The sequence below is a fragment of the Prionailurus viverrinus genome, chromosome A1 (genome assembly GCF_022837055.1).
Source record: "Prionailurus viverrinus isolate Anna chromosome A1, UM_Priviv_1.0, whole genome shotgun sequence".
NCBI classification, from domain to species: Eukaryota; Metazoa; Chordata; class Mammalia; order Carnivora; family Felidae; genus Prionailurus; species Prionailurus viverrinus.
The window spans coordinates 14,113,220-14,129,146 of NC_062561.1; the positions used below are offsets into that span (position 1 = coordinate 14,113,220).

Here is a 15,927-nt window from a genome sequence, read left to right on the forward strand (position 1 = left end):
TTTAGGAAATCCAAGTAATCAATTATTTCTTTACACCGTGGATACTGAGTTGGCACAATGTAAATCAAGTCGAAAACAAATTTTTGTCTATTTTCTAGCTCATTTTAGAGAGAATGGTTTTAGAACTATTTTGCTGTTAAATGGAAGGAAGAAAGGTTATTACATTTTATACTCCATTTAGAATCAACTTTAGTTATGTAGTGCTTGCAGTAGTCACCTATCATTTTTATTACCCATCTTGTGCACAAGAAGTGTTTTAAGAGATGTTTTTTTTTTTTTTCCAATCAGTGTTTCCTGCTGACATTTCCATTTTAACGTGAGCAGGAATATGTTTAGGTAGAATGATGGGCATAAACAATGTCCAAATGGAACATTAAATAGGAGTAGATACCTATAATATATGCTTACCTTGTAGTTGAATTTATCATCTGGTGAAGAAATAAGGTTAATCAATGTGGTTAGTGTGCCCATTTTCAGAAAAATTAAGCAGTAGTATTTTTTACTTGTAAAGCCCTTCTTTTCTCTGTCCCCTTGTGGCACTGAGAAAATGAGGCCTAGTTATAATGAGCCTTAATAATCAAAATGTTATATAATACAGAATGAAACGTAAAATACAGTATGTTGCTGTTGCTTACAAAATACACAGTTAACACATCTCAAAGTAGTACTTCGTAACATTCCCTTTGAAATCAGGAAATTATATTTTATCATAGTATTTTAATGAAAGTATAGTTGTACCTAACTAGGATTCTACTGATTCTTCTCATTGCTGATGTCTTATGGGCTACAAATTAATATCTGTAGAGGAATTAATAACTTTATTGATTATTTTTACCTTAAAATTTCATTGTATGTATGAGATACCCAGTGGCTTAGTTTATTCTGAAATGGGTAGGAAATTGTCATATGTTCTCATCTGACACTTGTCTCTTTTTGAGGCCCACTGGAACTGCCATACATCTTTCCTATTACTTATCTTACATTTATAGCAAAAAGAAATTAAAGCATATCTTTTTATAAACAGGAGTGAAGATTTTAGGAAAGTATCAATTTTATATCTTTGTTAATAAAATAAGACAAAAGTAGTAGAAATATAGATGTGTAATCATTTCTAAGTATCTTTATGGAATGATCTTAAGTTTGGAATATAGTTTTTTCAAGTAATGACATTTAAGTTTAACCTTGATTTAAAAAATGAACTTTTCCTTTATTTAAGGATAATTCACAGGCAAACTAATTAAATTTGATAACCAGCTCTTCTGATCTATAGAATTAGTTTATAATTTATAATTTGTTTTGTTTACAAAATGTACTAAATGTGCTGAACTGCTTATATATACTATGTGTGAATATGTATTGTATTTCAAAATTTTAAACAAGACTTAAATCTTCTACTTTTTTAAAGACGGAATTGGAAAATATTGAAGTGACACAAGGCATGTCAGCTGAGACAGCAGTAACTTTCCTCAGCCGATTGATGGCTATGGTTGACGTACTTGTATTTGCCAGCTCTCTAAATTTTAGTGAGATTGAAGCTGAGAAAAACATGTCTTCTGGAGGCTTAATGAGACAGTGCCTAAGGCTAGGTAAGTCTGTTAAGAATAACGGTGCGTGTTAAATAATTACCTACACATTACTTTTCTGATGTTCTGTGGTACATAAAGTATTGATGATACAAGTTAATGATTATGGAGTAGAGATATCACCTTGTAATTCCTAAAAATTGCTAAATTAAAATTATGGTATCTTCACATTGGAGATTTCATGAAATTGATCATCTTTAATAGATTATAATTTGAAATGAAGTCAAATATATTATGAGTTGTTTCAAAATCAATAGGACTATAACATTTTTCATTGAAATGATTGTAATGTGAATCCATTTAGGACTTGTTTTGGTAAACTAATACAAAGGTAGTTTTCCTGATCCACAAATATGTCAGAAGACCAGTGACATAATTCGTACACACAGAATGCCAGTTGATAACACTGACTATGCCAATATCACTATTTCTCAGAGTGAGCAGTTAACACTGATAAACATTACTATAGGTATGCTGTTCATTTACTATCCTGTGTAGCAAAGAAAATTTAGCACTGAGAACTCTTAGTAAATGTGGTTCAACTCCTTACATCCATTCTTACATGTCTTACCTTTCTTAGGGAGGAAATTTATTTATACTACTTAGTCTTTACAAGGGACCAGAAAGCTATTGTTTTTATATTTGCCTTAAAGCATGAATAGGACACAAGAAAGTAAGGCATTACATAGGAAGGAAATTTCTGATGGATGCTTTTATTAACCATAATTTTTAAAATTGTATAAAAATTGGGGCAGCTGGGTGGCTCAGTCGGTTGAGCATCCAACTCTTGATTTTGGCTCAGGTCATGATCCCAGGGTCGTGGGATTGAGCCCCATGCCCAGCTCTCCACTGAGCATGGAACCTGCTAGAGATTCTCTTTCTCTCCCTCTGCCCTTCTCCCCAGCTTGTAATTTCTGTCTCTCTAAAATAAAAAATAAATAATAAATAATAAAATAAAATAAAATATAAACACAATACAATAAATATATATGTGTGTAGTTTCAGGGGATACATTTTTTCTGATCCAGGGTAGGAATAATAACTTGCTTTAAGAATGATGGAATGAAACCTACTTTTTTGTTTGTTTTGCATTTTTTAAAGATGGGCAGTCTAAGTGGAATCATTTCATAATCATTATAATGGAGAGATTGACCACACTGAGCTCTTTCTGACCCGTAACAGGTGTGGGATAATTTACTGTGGCCACCATGGACATATCCATTGATATTTAACAATAGCTGACAGAATGAACCTTGTGAGAAAGAGAAAAATTTTTAAATACCTAAGTCTCTTAAAACCAGCATTTATTTGGTTATTCTGAACTTTTATATCTGAATATATTTCAAACCTTTACTACTAATTTCATTTTTATTCAGTATTTCCAAGCGGAGTTGTTTTTTGGTCACCCATAGGAAAGTTTAAGTGATTAATAATGAAGCAAACAGTTATAAATCAATATGTGCTGTCTAGTTCTAAGCACTTTATACATATATTAATTCATTTAATCCTCACAGCTAAGGAAGTTAGCATATTTGAAGTCATTTCACATATGAGGAAGCTGAGGCAGACATAGTCTAAGCAGCTGGCCCAAGATCACACAGCTCACAGGTGGCAGAGCCAGGAGTCAAATTCAAATGGTTGGAGTCCATGAATACAACTGCTTAAAATACGTAAATAACTAAAAAGCTCGTACTCAACGAATACTTATTGAGAAGGCCGCACATGTTCCCACCGTGCAGAAATGTGGATATTGGGCCTCGGTTCTGCCTCTACTGAGGTAGCCTATCACTGCCTGAAGCAGGAGCTGTGCTCAGTGGAGTCTCCAAGTAGTCATGTTACCGGAAGAAGTCCTGTCAGTAAAAACAGTTTATCCAATGTGAACATGAAGTTTCAAAAAATCTGTACTGATTTGTGAAATTCAGAATTTTAAAGGATGGGGGGGATAGACTAAGGAAGGGATAAATTGGGAGCTTCAGTAATCTTGTTTCTGCAGCCGGTTGGTAGTATGTGGGTATGTTGTACTTATTTTTTAACTACATATGTGTTTTATATGTATTTTTCATTACTGTATTTGATAATTTCAAAACATGTCTGTTTAGTCTTGTTGACTTTAGGAACAATGAATGGAGATAAGGGAAAGACATAAAGAAAAAAACCCAGTAACTCTTTTCAGCATGTCAGAGTCAACACTTTGTATTAATAATATGCTTTTGGTTTGTAAATAGTTTGTTGTGTTGCTGTGAGGAACTGTTTAGAATGTCGGCAGAGACAGAGAGACAGGGGGAGCAAATCTTCCCATGGTAGCAGTAAACCTCAGGAAGCTCCCCAAAGTGTGACTGCCACGGCAGCTTCAAAGGTAATTAAACGTTTTCTATGTTAAATATAATGTACCTTAAAGCTGTTGTTTTGTTTTGTTTTGTTTTGTTTTTTAATACGCGAGAAAAGTGGCATGGTATGGCTTAATCAAAGAGCAAGGATTTGGTAATCAGTAGGCTTTGGTGCTGGCTTTTCTTCTTCACAATTGTGTTACCAAGATTATTTGACCTCTCTGAGACTTAACACTTCTTGCTTAAATGAAGATACTAATCATTTCTACTTCATAGGATATTTATTAGGATGTCAGTACACATAGCTCTGAAAGTTCTTAGTTATCACTGTTTTTCATAGTTAAAGGTATTTTCACAGAGCTGAATATTTGAATAACATGTCTTTTAAATGGATATGTTTTTGGTGATAGATATTCTCATAATATGAAATATATATGTTGAATGCCCAGGAAATGAACGAATAGTGTATTTTGGAGTATACCAGTAATCCCCATTCTGAATTAGCTCTTTATCAATATGTTTCACTGACCCTTTGTATCACATCCAGAGTTTTATCAACGTGACCTTTAAGGTCCTGCATGTCTGACTCATGCTTACGTCTCCAGCTGCAGCTTGTACCACCTTACCCCCTTGCTTTTACCGTTTTAATCATGTGATAGACTTCATTTATTTCATCAGAGGATTTTTTTCCCCTTAGACTTTTTCATAGGTTCCCCTTACTTGAAGGGTCAGATTTTTCACATCTAGCTAAAGTCCATTCACCTCTAGCTTCAGCTTAAGTGCTACCCTTTGAGGAAAATGTTTTCAGATACACTTACTGCCACCCCTGCCTAGGGTAGTTTCCTCTGTTTGATATTTTCATAAAGCCCTGTATGTCAATTATTGCATCCTACGCTTGTAATGAGATATTTAACATTGACAAGCTAATTTTTCTGTGCAGTAAGTGAAGACATGAAGTAGTTTAATTCATTTAAATAGTTCTGTGGCTTCAAATTTCTGTATTTTTTAAGCAGAACAACCACATATTTAGCATATCTGTATTGCAGCCTCTTTTTCACTTCTGTCAGAAAACATTCCTAAAATGATTAGACCATATTGTATATCAAGTCTCCAAAGCAGTCGCCGTTACTTAGAAAATTAAATATTAACACATCAGCAAGAATGTCTCATGTTATTTGTGTAGGCATAGTAGACTGTTAGTTGAGGGCAGTCTCGTACATCTTTGTAATTCCAGAGCAGGTATGTATAACATTGGCAATACTTTGTCAAAAGAGTACTAATTCTAGAATCAGACATGTCTGAGTTTGTATTCTAGCTCTACCCCATAACAAGTGTTGTGACCTAAGATGAACTTCCTAGTCTCCTGGGCCTGAGTTTTCCAGTCTTTAAAATGGATACAGATTTTAACTTTTTAATTTTAATTTTAATTTTTAGTTTATATCCAAGTTAGTTAGCATGTAGTACAATAATGATTTCAGTAGAATCCGGTGATTCATTCCTTATGTATAACACCCAGTGCTCATCCCAACAAGCATCTTCCTTAATGTTCCTTGCCCACTTAGCCACCCCCCACCCGCAACCCCTCCAGCAACCCTCAGTTTGTTCTCTGTATTTAAGAGTCGCTTATGTTTTGTCCCCTTCCTGCTTTTTGTATTATTTTTGCTTCCCTTCCCCTGTGTTCATCTGTTTTGTATGTTAATTCCACATATGAGTGAAGTCATATGATATTTGTCCTTCTCTGACTAATTTTCACTTAGCATAATACCCTCTAGTTCCAAAAAATTGGTACAAATCTTAATTTACAAAGTGTTTATATGAGCTAAATGAAAAGCAATAATGTATTAAAGTGTTTAGTAATTCCTGACACAGTGAACTTTCAATTAATACTAATCCCCTTCCTCTCTCTAGCAGTTAACCACTCTATACACTCGTGAAATGAATAAATAAATTAGTATTTTTGAGAGCTTTGATCTTAAAGGATCTTAATTCACTAGATAATATGGAGCTTTTCAAGACTGTCAAATCAAATATTACTCTGATTGTAGAATATGGAAAGAAAAGTCCAATGCAAAGGAATTTCGTAGTAATTTAGTTGAGCTAGTCTCAACTAATGTAAAGACCCTTAGCAATGAAAACTGGTTCATAAGTGATGGATAAAGAAATACTAGGGGAAATGGACTTGGTAAGAAAACACATTTTCTTGTGAGAATCAATGGACCTGGCTAATGAGGGTTTTTATTTTTATTTTTTTTATGTGACACTTTAGTAAGTAAACCATAGACAATTTTGATGAAATACTAATCTGTGTAGACTTGGGTGAGTCCAACATCTTCCTTGGGCCTCATTTTCTATACTTTGCAAAAAGGAGCAATAATACAAGTTTTGTCCATAAAGGAGTCTTTATAATGACCAAATTTGATTATGGATGTAGAAATACTTTATAAAATGGAAAATGATATATTTAAGTTGACATATTTCCAATTTTTTCACTTATGCTATAAATTATGTACTTTTCATCTCTGCTGTGAACAGTGTGTTATTGTTTTAACCATTTTTGTGATAAGTGTTACTAGCTTATTATTTAGATGATCTAGCTGAGGCTCCGAGAGGTTAAGTATCTTACCTAAGATCATATGGCTGATAAGTTTTGGAATTATAATGGAAACCAAATAACTATGCCATGTTCTTTTCACTATCCTGTGCTGCAGAGGAATCAAACATCTTAATTTAGGAATAAAATATCATATTGAGGTATATAGAGGGTTAGAAGGAAGCGTATTCACTTAATTAAAGTAACAACAAATTATTCTATTTGCAGGAATCGTATTTAGTACTCTATGTATATGATCTAAGTTAATTCATACTTTTCTTAACATACAAATGAGTGTAAAAGTACTAGATTGAATTTCAGGAAATCTGGCCCTCTCACTAGTTTGCTATGTGATACATTACATAAAAATTGTCGGTTTTTGTATCTTCAGCTGTGAAAAGGATTCTTGGTGGTTATAATTTTTTTAAAGTTTCAAGAGTAGAATGTAGTGATTCATCACTTACATGACACCCCGTGCTGATCACATTAAGTGCCCTTCTTAATCCCCATCACCCATTTTAGCTCATCCTGGCTCACCTCCCCTCAGGAACCTTCAGTTTGTTCTCTATCATTAAGAGTCTCTTATGGTTTGTTCCCCTCTCTTTTTTTCCCCCTTTCCCTATGTTCATCTGTTTTGTTTCTCAAATTCCACATATGAGTGATGTCACAGGGTATTTGTCTTTCCCTGACTGACTGATTTCACTTAGCATAATACACTGCAGCTCCAAGGTGCTTATGATCTTTAATGTCTTTCAGCTTTAATATCAAGACTGTGGGTTTTCGTAGATTGTAAAATGTTTATACATATAAAAGCTCATGCAATGTAATAGAGTAATCTCACGTATTATAAAAGAATGATGGATAAATGAACCCAGTGACTCAAAAAGATATATTAACTAGAGATTGAGAAAGTGAGGCTCAGAAAATGTTAGTAACAAGCCCAAGGTCACACAGCAGAGTTTCAATCTTACTGTTCTTCTAAGTGTATAGTGGTAGCAATGGTGATGAAGAACAAGAACATTACTAGTAAGTGAAACTGTGACAAGGGCAGAGAGGAGAAGAGAAAAAGTGTCTTGTAATAGAGTGCTGTTGTCGATAAATGTTACTCAGTGATGTGTAAAGAACGTGATAAAGAATGTGGCTAGTGCAATACGAGAAATTGCACTCCTATATGAGTTTCTGTATTATGCTATTTTCTTTTTAACAATTCTCTTTCTTTTTTAAGACTCCATTAGAAAGTGTTCCAGGTAACCTTTCTCCTATTAAGGATCCTGATAGACTTCTTCAGGATGTTGATATTAATCGCCTTCGCGCTGTCGTCTTTCGGGATGTGGTAAGTTATACCTGCTTGATTTCCCATGAAAAAATCTTCTAATGTTATTTGTGTAAAATCATTTCAATTTTATAAGAAAGCTGCAATTACAACCAGACGTCCTAATGTCAGGAATTGTAGGTTTAGAACATACTTCTGATTGTAAAGTGATTGAGCCTTTGCTTTCTCTGAAAGCTTATGGATACATACATCATTTTTTTTAGATGATGTGAAATTTTGATTTAGATTGTGTATATACCAAGACCCTAAGGATAACCTTGAAAAATTATGATTCATTTTATGTTGAATCACCAGCTTTCTCTTTTAGTATTCCTTGCTCCATCTCTAGGTACTGGCTATTTTGTTGTTCTCAATGTTCCTTGTCCTGTGGATAAAAAAAAGATTAATTTATTAAGGTGTTCATGGCAATTACTTTTTTGAGGGGGAATAATTTTTAAAAGAAGATCTTCATTTTAAAAATGTAGAATTTTTTGAGTATTTGAGTTACAAAAGTAGCTTTATAAAGCTTAAGGAAAAGATAGCCCATGGAGATAGTTTCTTGGAACATCCCAATTATATGATCTCTTACTCAAGTAAAAATAAGATTGGCCTTTTCACAAATCACATAGAAACATATATAGTATTTCGCAGCAGACTCAGTATTGACAGTACTTCTTACTATAGTTATTATGTTCCAGCACTTTGTATTCTATTTTTATTTTAATTGATGATTTATGAGACACATAAAAAAGTTTATATCTTAAACTTATACTTAATAAATTGGATGAGTACTAGTTAAAACCTATTTAAGTCACACAGCATAATACTACATGGTAGGAATACACAACAGAAAAACTGTCACTCTCTTTAATGTATATCAGTTCTTATAAATCACTAGAGAAATTATAAGCATACCAACAGAAAATTAGAGAGTGGACATAAAATAAGAAAGATAAGGTAACAAAGGTAACAAATATATGATGAAGTCAGTATCACCAATAGTCAAAAGAATGCAAATTAAAATAACAGTGAGATATTTTTACTATTAGACAAATTTTAAATAATTTAAAATTTTTGTTATGTATTGAGAGAGAGAGAGAGAGAGAGAGAGAGAGAACAGGGGAGGGGTGGAGAGAGAGGGAGACAGAGAATCCCAAGCTCAGAGCCCAGTGTGGGACTCGAACACATGAACTGTGAGATCATAACCTGAGCCAAAATCAAGAGTCAGACACTTAACTGATTGAGTCACCCAGACAAATAAAAACATTTAAGTAATAATAATATCTATCATTGCAGAGTCAGACACTTAACTGATTGAGTCACCCAGACAAATAAAAACATTTAAGTAATAATAATATCTATCATTGCAAGGGTACATTGAAACATGTTGTGTCATGTATCACTGGTAGACATTTAGATTGGATAAACGTTCTGAATAGTTCTCTTCCATCATCAGGAGTTAAAACTCTTACAAATATTGATGCCCTGTGACCCATTGGTTCTACCGAGAAGTTATCTGACTTCATGTGCTCATCAAAGATGCCTACAGGAAAATTGGCAACAATACAAATATCTAACAATAGAGTTTCAGCTTAATAGGTCATAGTATTTTCATTCATTGGGAGGCTATGCAACCATTGAAATCATATTTTTGAGGAAAATTTAATACATAGAAAAATGGCCATGATATATTTTAAGGGAAAGCAGCAGTATACAAAAGTACTTATATTACATAAATACTGCATTTTTATGTTGAGTGTATGTACATGTACTTGTGCACCTTTAAAAAATAAAAGACTAGAAAAAACATACCAAGTGCTGCTAATGATTATCTCCAGTTCTTATTTTATACTTTATTCTTTTATACTTTTTCTGTGTTTTCAAAAGTTCTAGAATAAAACTATATTTATTTGTAATTAATAAATAATAAAATATTTCTTAATGGAGTTAAAATGAATGATAGCATAACAACCATGATGTACAAGTCTCCCAATAATTTGGACTCTAATCCAGACTTGGAAAAAAATCACTAACAGGTTAGTGACTTAGACATGAGAATTATCCTGAAAAAAATATGCTATGTAAGAATGTTTTTCTCATGGAGAATGATTAAAATGGAGCAAATTCTCATCTCTCAGAGGCACGCTCAGACCTAACATACAAGGGGTTTATGTTAAGTGCGACATGGTGTTTAAATTATTAGTAAGTTCTGCATTAGGTTATTGTGGTAGATTGTGATAATTTTCTCTAAAACTGCTAGATGTTAAATATGTCAGATAACCCAGCAGTGGTGCCTAGCTTTTTCTTCCTGAAGGACGGGAATTAAGCGTTTCCAGATGTACCTTCCAAACATCATCAAGGTAATATAACTTGTGTTTGTTAAGTTTATAATGTGTTTCAGACACTTAATATAAATCCTAAACTTTCATTTAAGGGCTAAAAGAAAGTTAAGACTCAGAAGCATTAAGATCACACAGGTAGTATGAGGTAGTCAGAACCCTAAGGTAGAGCTCTCCAAAACATTCTCTGTTTCATCACCATATTTTTATTTATTTGTCTATTTATTTACTTATCTATTTATTTATCTATTTATTAAGTTTTTATTTAAATTCCAGTTAGTTAACGTACAGTGTAATACTAGTTTCTGGTGGACAGTATAGTAATTCAACACTTTAATACATCACCTGGTACTCATCACAAGTGCCCTCCTTAATCCCTGTCACTTATTGGAAGTGTTTGACAATTGATATATTTTAGGCTCAATTGTAGATATAATGCCAAGAATTCTACTTGACTTTTGACATTTTTGTGAATCAATAGTCATTTTTAGTTGCCTTAATTTCAAAAACAAATGAGGCCAAAAATTAGGTTTTTAAGGAAAAGTACGTAGATTATATATATGCATGTAATATGTAATAGATGTGAATTTATCTTGCTCTTGTCTGTTTTCCATGATGAAGACATTGCTGCCTTAAACTCACATAAACTGTTCAAATCTAGGTAAAAGTGCCATGTGGCAAAATTTGCTATGTGGTAAGAAAATAATTAGACTTTAAAAATCAATTTTGTTTTCAGTGTTTGCCAATAAGCTAAAATTTGAAAGAAAATTCATTACACTTCTCTCTCTCTCTCTCTCTCTCTCTCTCTCTCTGTCTCCCAAGCCTAGATTATACTAGGTCACTTATATACAAATTATATAAACTGAAGTAATTTTAATCCTTTAAAGTTCAATTTGATAGTTTTAGCATCCTGGTTGAAGCATTAAAATTTTTAAAGGATTTCAGAGTTAATTATGTTACTAATTCAGCATTGAATAGTGGAGAGACCGATTTCTTAAGCAGATGGGAGAAACATAAGAGTTTATGTCTTCATAATAATAACATATGTAGGAAAGGCAATTGATTTGTATAAAAATTGAGTTACTCTCCAGATGTTTAGCCTCTATGTCTGTTGTGCTTGGTTTTTAAAGACAGAACTGGGAATAAGCAGCACAATTGGTTTGCAGATCTGGATTTGAAAAGAAAAGGAAACTGTTTTCATGCCATACATATGGGAGATTTTCACTTGGCTAAGACAACACTTCATAGTATCTGTTGTTTGCAACTCCCCAACTTTGTAGTTGACATGCATTCATTCCACACATGCCTTTTAATTGCCTGGTACTGAGTTTCCAAGTGGTGGAAATGTATCCTAGAATATTATAGTTCATCACAGCTTGAGCTGTGTTTGAATTCATTCCTGGTCAGTATCCTCACTGATCTGATTGCACTTCAGTTTCCTTTACAATACTGTTTAAGTATTTGATTTTGCCCATTCCCTATGTATTTATTCCATCAGCATTATAATCACAGGGTATGTATTTCACACACTTTATAAGAAATTATATCTCTAGAAAAGTTGTCACAGAATATGAAATACTAAATTCATAATATTTCAGAACAAATTTAATCTGTTTGGGTTGTTTTCTCTGTTAGCGGTGCTAATTCCATTTCATAGTATTATTAGTAAATATGTCTTGTTTGCTTTCTTTTCTGACAAATGCCTATAAATTCTGAATCTTGTTGGCATTGGTGCTTAAATGGATTAATAAATATTAAGTGCCTTTAATGGAGTTGCTAGACTTTAATGCATGTTTGCTTTCCTTATTTGTATCATACTGCTTCTTACCTGGTATCTGTGGGCCACAGTAATCACTGGCAGTTTTGGTTTGAAGTGTTAGTTTTACTAGCTTAGAAAAAAGGCTTTATAACCATTTACATTTGATTCCTTAGATATAGTCTAATTTGAAAGTGGTATTAGAGGTTATAATTTTTGCCCTATGAGATATTTACCTAGGCCTTCAAGGGTCTGTGTAGCTCTTTATATTTCACAAAGCAACTTGTAGAGTTATCTTCTCTATTAGACTGCAGTCTGCTTTTTTAAATCTATTGTCTATGTATCTTAACTTGACCCATTGTTTTCTGACCTTTTACCAATTTGTTGCAGTCCTCTTTAAAAACTCCCATTTTGTCATTGAGTTTTTGAAGTTCAGAGCCTCAAATATTGGCAGTTTTTTAGAAGTCATTTTTTTTCTAGTGCAAAATAGTGGGATTGTCACTTTTTTAAAGTTTATTTATGCAGTCAAGGTTGCATTAGCTTTTCTTAAGCTGCCATATCATACTTCTAACTCATATGGAGCTGGTATAAGTCCACATTTTCTGTTCCTCCATTGTTTATATTTCCCCTGTTTTGTACTCATATACTCTCCTAAGGTAGGATTGTACATGCATCTCAATTATAATTTATTCTATTCATTTTTTTAAGTTATAACATTTGGAACTGTTGATTTTTATCCAGATATTATTCTAACTTTATACTTTCTGTATATTTTATAAATGTACATACTCTGTTATAGAAGTAATGGATAGTAAAGTTTTGTGGCATATTCAGCAAAATTTTAAAATTCTTATTTTTTAAGATTAAATTTCAACCTATAACTCAGATGATATATTCCTGGAGTTTTGTATTTATACTTAAATGATACTAATTACATAATAATATATGTTTAGAAGTTTTAATAAAAATTAAATGTCATATTTTGCCTCCATAAAGAAAACGAAATAGGAGTAGTTTCTTACACTCTAATAATTTTTTAAAAATTGAATGTCAGAACTGCCTTTTCCTTTCACACAGGATGATAGCAAGCAGGCACAGTTCTTAGCTCTAGCTGTTGTTTACTTCATTTCGGTTCTGATGGTTTCCAAGTACCGTGACATATTAGAACCCCAGCGAGAGACTACAAGAACTGGAAGCCAACCAGGTAGAAACATCAGACAAGAAATAAATTCGCCAACAAGTACAGGTACTATTTTTTTTTTAATTATTTGAATTTTTATCATCATTTATCTCTTTTTGTTTCATTTTTACTTCCAGATATAAACTAGACCTACTTATAAAATCCCATCACACATTTATAAGTAGGTGGTATATAAATGCCAATTTTATTTTCCTTAATTCTGCAAAAATGTGTGGATTTCCATATTAACTGATTCTCATTTTGCCAGTGCAGTTTGGTTTTAGTGTTTTCCACCTATTAATACAAACCATTTACTACTTGATATGCATATAACTGATATATTTTTAATGTATTAGTTTTTAACTGTTATGAACATGAAAGTAGGAGATCCTTATAGAGTAAAGACCTTGAATAAGCCAAAATTTAAATCTTTAGAGCCAAATTTAAAGATAGCTTCTTTCTTTCTTTCTCTCTCTCTCTCTCTCTCTCTCTCTCTCTCATTCTCTCTTTCTTCCGCTGTGTATAGTTACTTAAGGATATAAATTTTTATCAGAAATTCATAGTAAGCAAACATATATTCTAAACTTTATACCAAAGTTGTTTCAACTAAAATCAAAGACTTACAGACAACAAGGAACCATCTTGGGTCATATTGTCTTTATTATTTGGCAAAGATGCTTATGGTGTGGGAGTTCTTGCATTATCAGCTTTGCCTACTCTGCTTAAAAATGATAAACTAACATTTTAATATCATGGGGTACCTTCTGTCAGTTGCATTTCCTGCCCTGTGTTTATATCAAGGTTGTTTCTTGGTTGTTTGCAGTGTATCCTTAGTAACCTAGTGGTTATTTCATGTACCACTGGATTAATTTGTAGTTGAGATTGTCTTTCCTAAATAAATGCGTGTGATATATAAAGAAAATGGATATTTTACAAAGTGAGTAGAAATTAGTGGTCAAATCTCTGCATCTTGTTTTCCATGAGCATATCATATCTCCTTTTACCTTGACATTGTGGAAATATGGATTATGTTTTAGCTATTATACTTTATTTTTGCATGCTAAATTTACTTTGAATACATAAACATGACACTATTTCATTGCAGTATACTTTTAACTTTATTCTTCAAATTAAACATTATCCTACCATTCCATTTTATGTCTTTTGACCATTTAAAACACTAAGACATTATGTTAACCAATTTTTTCTTCATTTTTAATGCATCCATGTCAGCTTTATATGTATAAAACAAGCAATATTTTAGTCAGTCTTCCAGTTCTGATTTTGTGTGTGTGTGTGTGTGTGTCTTTCTGTATGTTGCCAAAATTGCTCTACTTAACAAGTGTATGATTTCTCCTTTCTCTTAATATGTAACCTCTTTCCTTCCCCCAGAGATGCAGTCTTTATTTCTAGTACTGTTTGCATGTTGCAGTAATTCAGAGTTGTCATGGATCTCCAGTGGACCATGTTGCAGGTTGTTACATGCTGGCTCAAATTTGATTCCATGATTTTCTCTACAGTTGTGGTCATACCATCTATCCCTCACCCAAGTTTGAACCATGGATTCCTTGCCAAGTTAATTCCTGAGCAGAGCTTTGCCCACTCATTTTACAAAGGTAATACTGACCTTATCTCCTGACCTGTTTGGGTATTCATGTTGCATTAATTGTTATACAATAAATATCCATAATGTAATTGTTTACAAATAAGTATACACCTCAGGTTTCATGGAGATATGATATGTTGTGTTTATATTTGGCTATTGGGAGCAAAATATAATTTGTGTATTTGTATCTCATCACGTTTCTTTAAAATATCATCTGCAAATTAAGGATACTTAACTATATATATAATAATATTCACGGTGGTGCCATTGTCTGGAGTATGCAGAAAGTCATACCTTAGTAGTGGGACTAATTAGCCCTAAAATGAAGGCTACTCTAGTCTCAAAAAAAAAAAGCTGAAAAACAAGACTTGAAAGCATCAAATTGATCTAGAAGTTACTTAGCTTTCTATCGGAACAAAGTTCCACTTTTCTTTGAAGAAATACAAAATAATTCTTCAACAAACAACATAAAATTCAGTGTTAAGCATTCCATAAAAAATTTTAAACATGTAAAGAAGCAGGAAAATATAATACATAAGCAAGAGAAAAAAATCATTCCATAGAAACAGATTCAGAAAGGGCAGAGAGGGGCGCCTGGGTGGCGCAGTCGGTGGAGCGTCCGACTTCAGCCAGGTCACGATCTCGCGGTCCGTGAGTTCGAGCCCCGCGTCGGGCTCTGGGCTGATGGCTCAGAGCCTGGAGCCTGTTTCCGATTCTGTGTCTCCCTCTCTCTCTGCCCCTCCCCCGTTCATGCTCTGTCTCTCTCTGTCCCAAAAATAAATAAACGTTGAAAAAGAAGTTTTAAAAAAAAAAAATTAAAAAAAAAAAAAGAAAGGGCAGAGATGGCAGAATAAGCAGATAAAAACATTCAAACAGGTATTGTAAGTATGTTCAAGATGTTTGTCAGTCTAAAAGGAATAGTGAATGTCATGAGAAAAAATAGAAGATTTTTTTTTAAAGAAGAAGTTGGAAGTTTTAAAGGTAAAAAATAAAATAGCTGATGTGATGTCTCTGGGTAACATTAACATGGGATTACTCTCTGCAGAACCAAGAACTGTGGTAAACCAAATTCGGCTCCCTGCCCCACCAAGATTTTCCCATGCGTAATTCCATGCATAATTCCTGGGACGGTGAATATGATGCATTTTGTTCCTGTGACCATGTTGTATTACATAGCACAATTGTTTTTAACAGACAGTGATTATCCATGTAGTCCTGACCTAATGACATGAGC

At 33.1% G+C, this 15,927-nt stretch overlaps 1 protein-coding gene across 9 annotated transcripts in view; it reads left to right on the forward strand.

The window, feature by feature from the left end:
* The window catches only part of NBEA (neurobeachin), a 680,460-nt gene that overhangs the window by 220,663 nt on the left and 443,870 nt on the right, over positions 1 to 15,927 (forward strand). For all 9 annotated transcript variants that reach the window (XM_047854707.1, XM_047854709.1, XM_047854711.1 and 6 more), the window contains 5 exons: positions 1,406 to 1,586; positions 3,809 to 3,939; positions 7,726 to 7,833; positions 12,985 to 13,153; positions 14,608 to 14,703. In XM_047854707.1, coding sequence (XP_047710663.1) covers positions 1,406 to 1,586; positions 3,809 to 3,939; positions 7,726 to 7,833; positions 12,985 to 13,153; positions 14,608 to 14,703 — 685 coding nt within the window. The remainder of the gene's footprint in view (positions 1 to 1,405; positions 1,587 to 3,808; positions 3,940 to 7,725; positions 7,834 to 12,984; positions 13,154 to 14,607; positions 14,704 to 15,927) is intronic.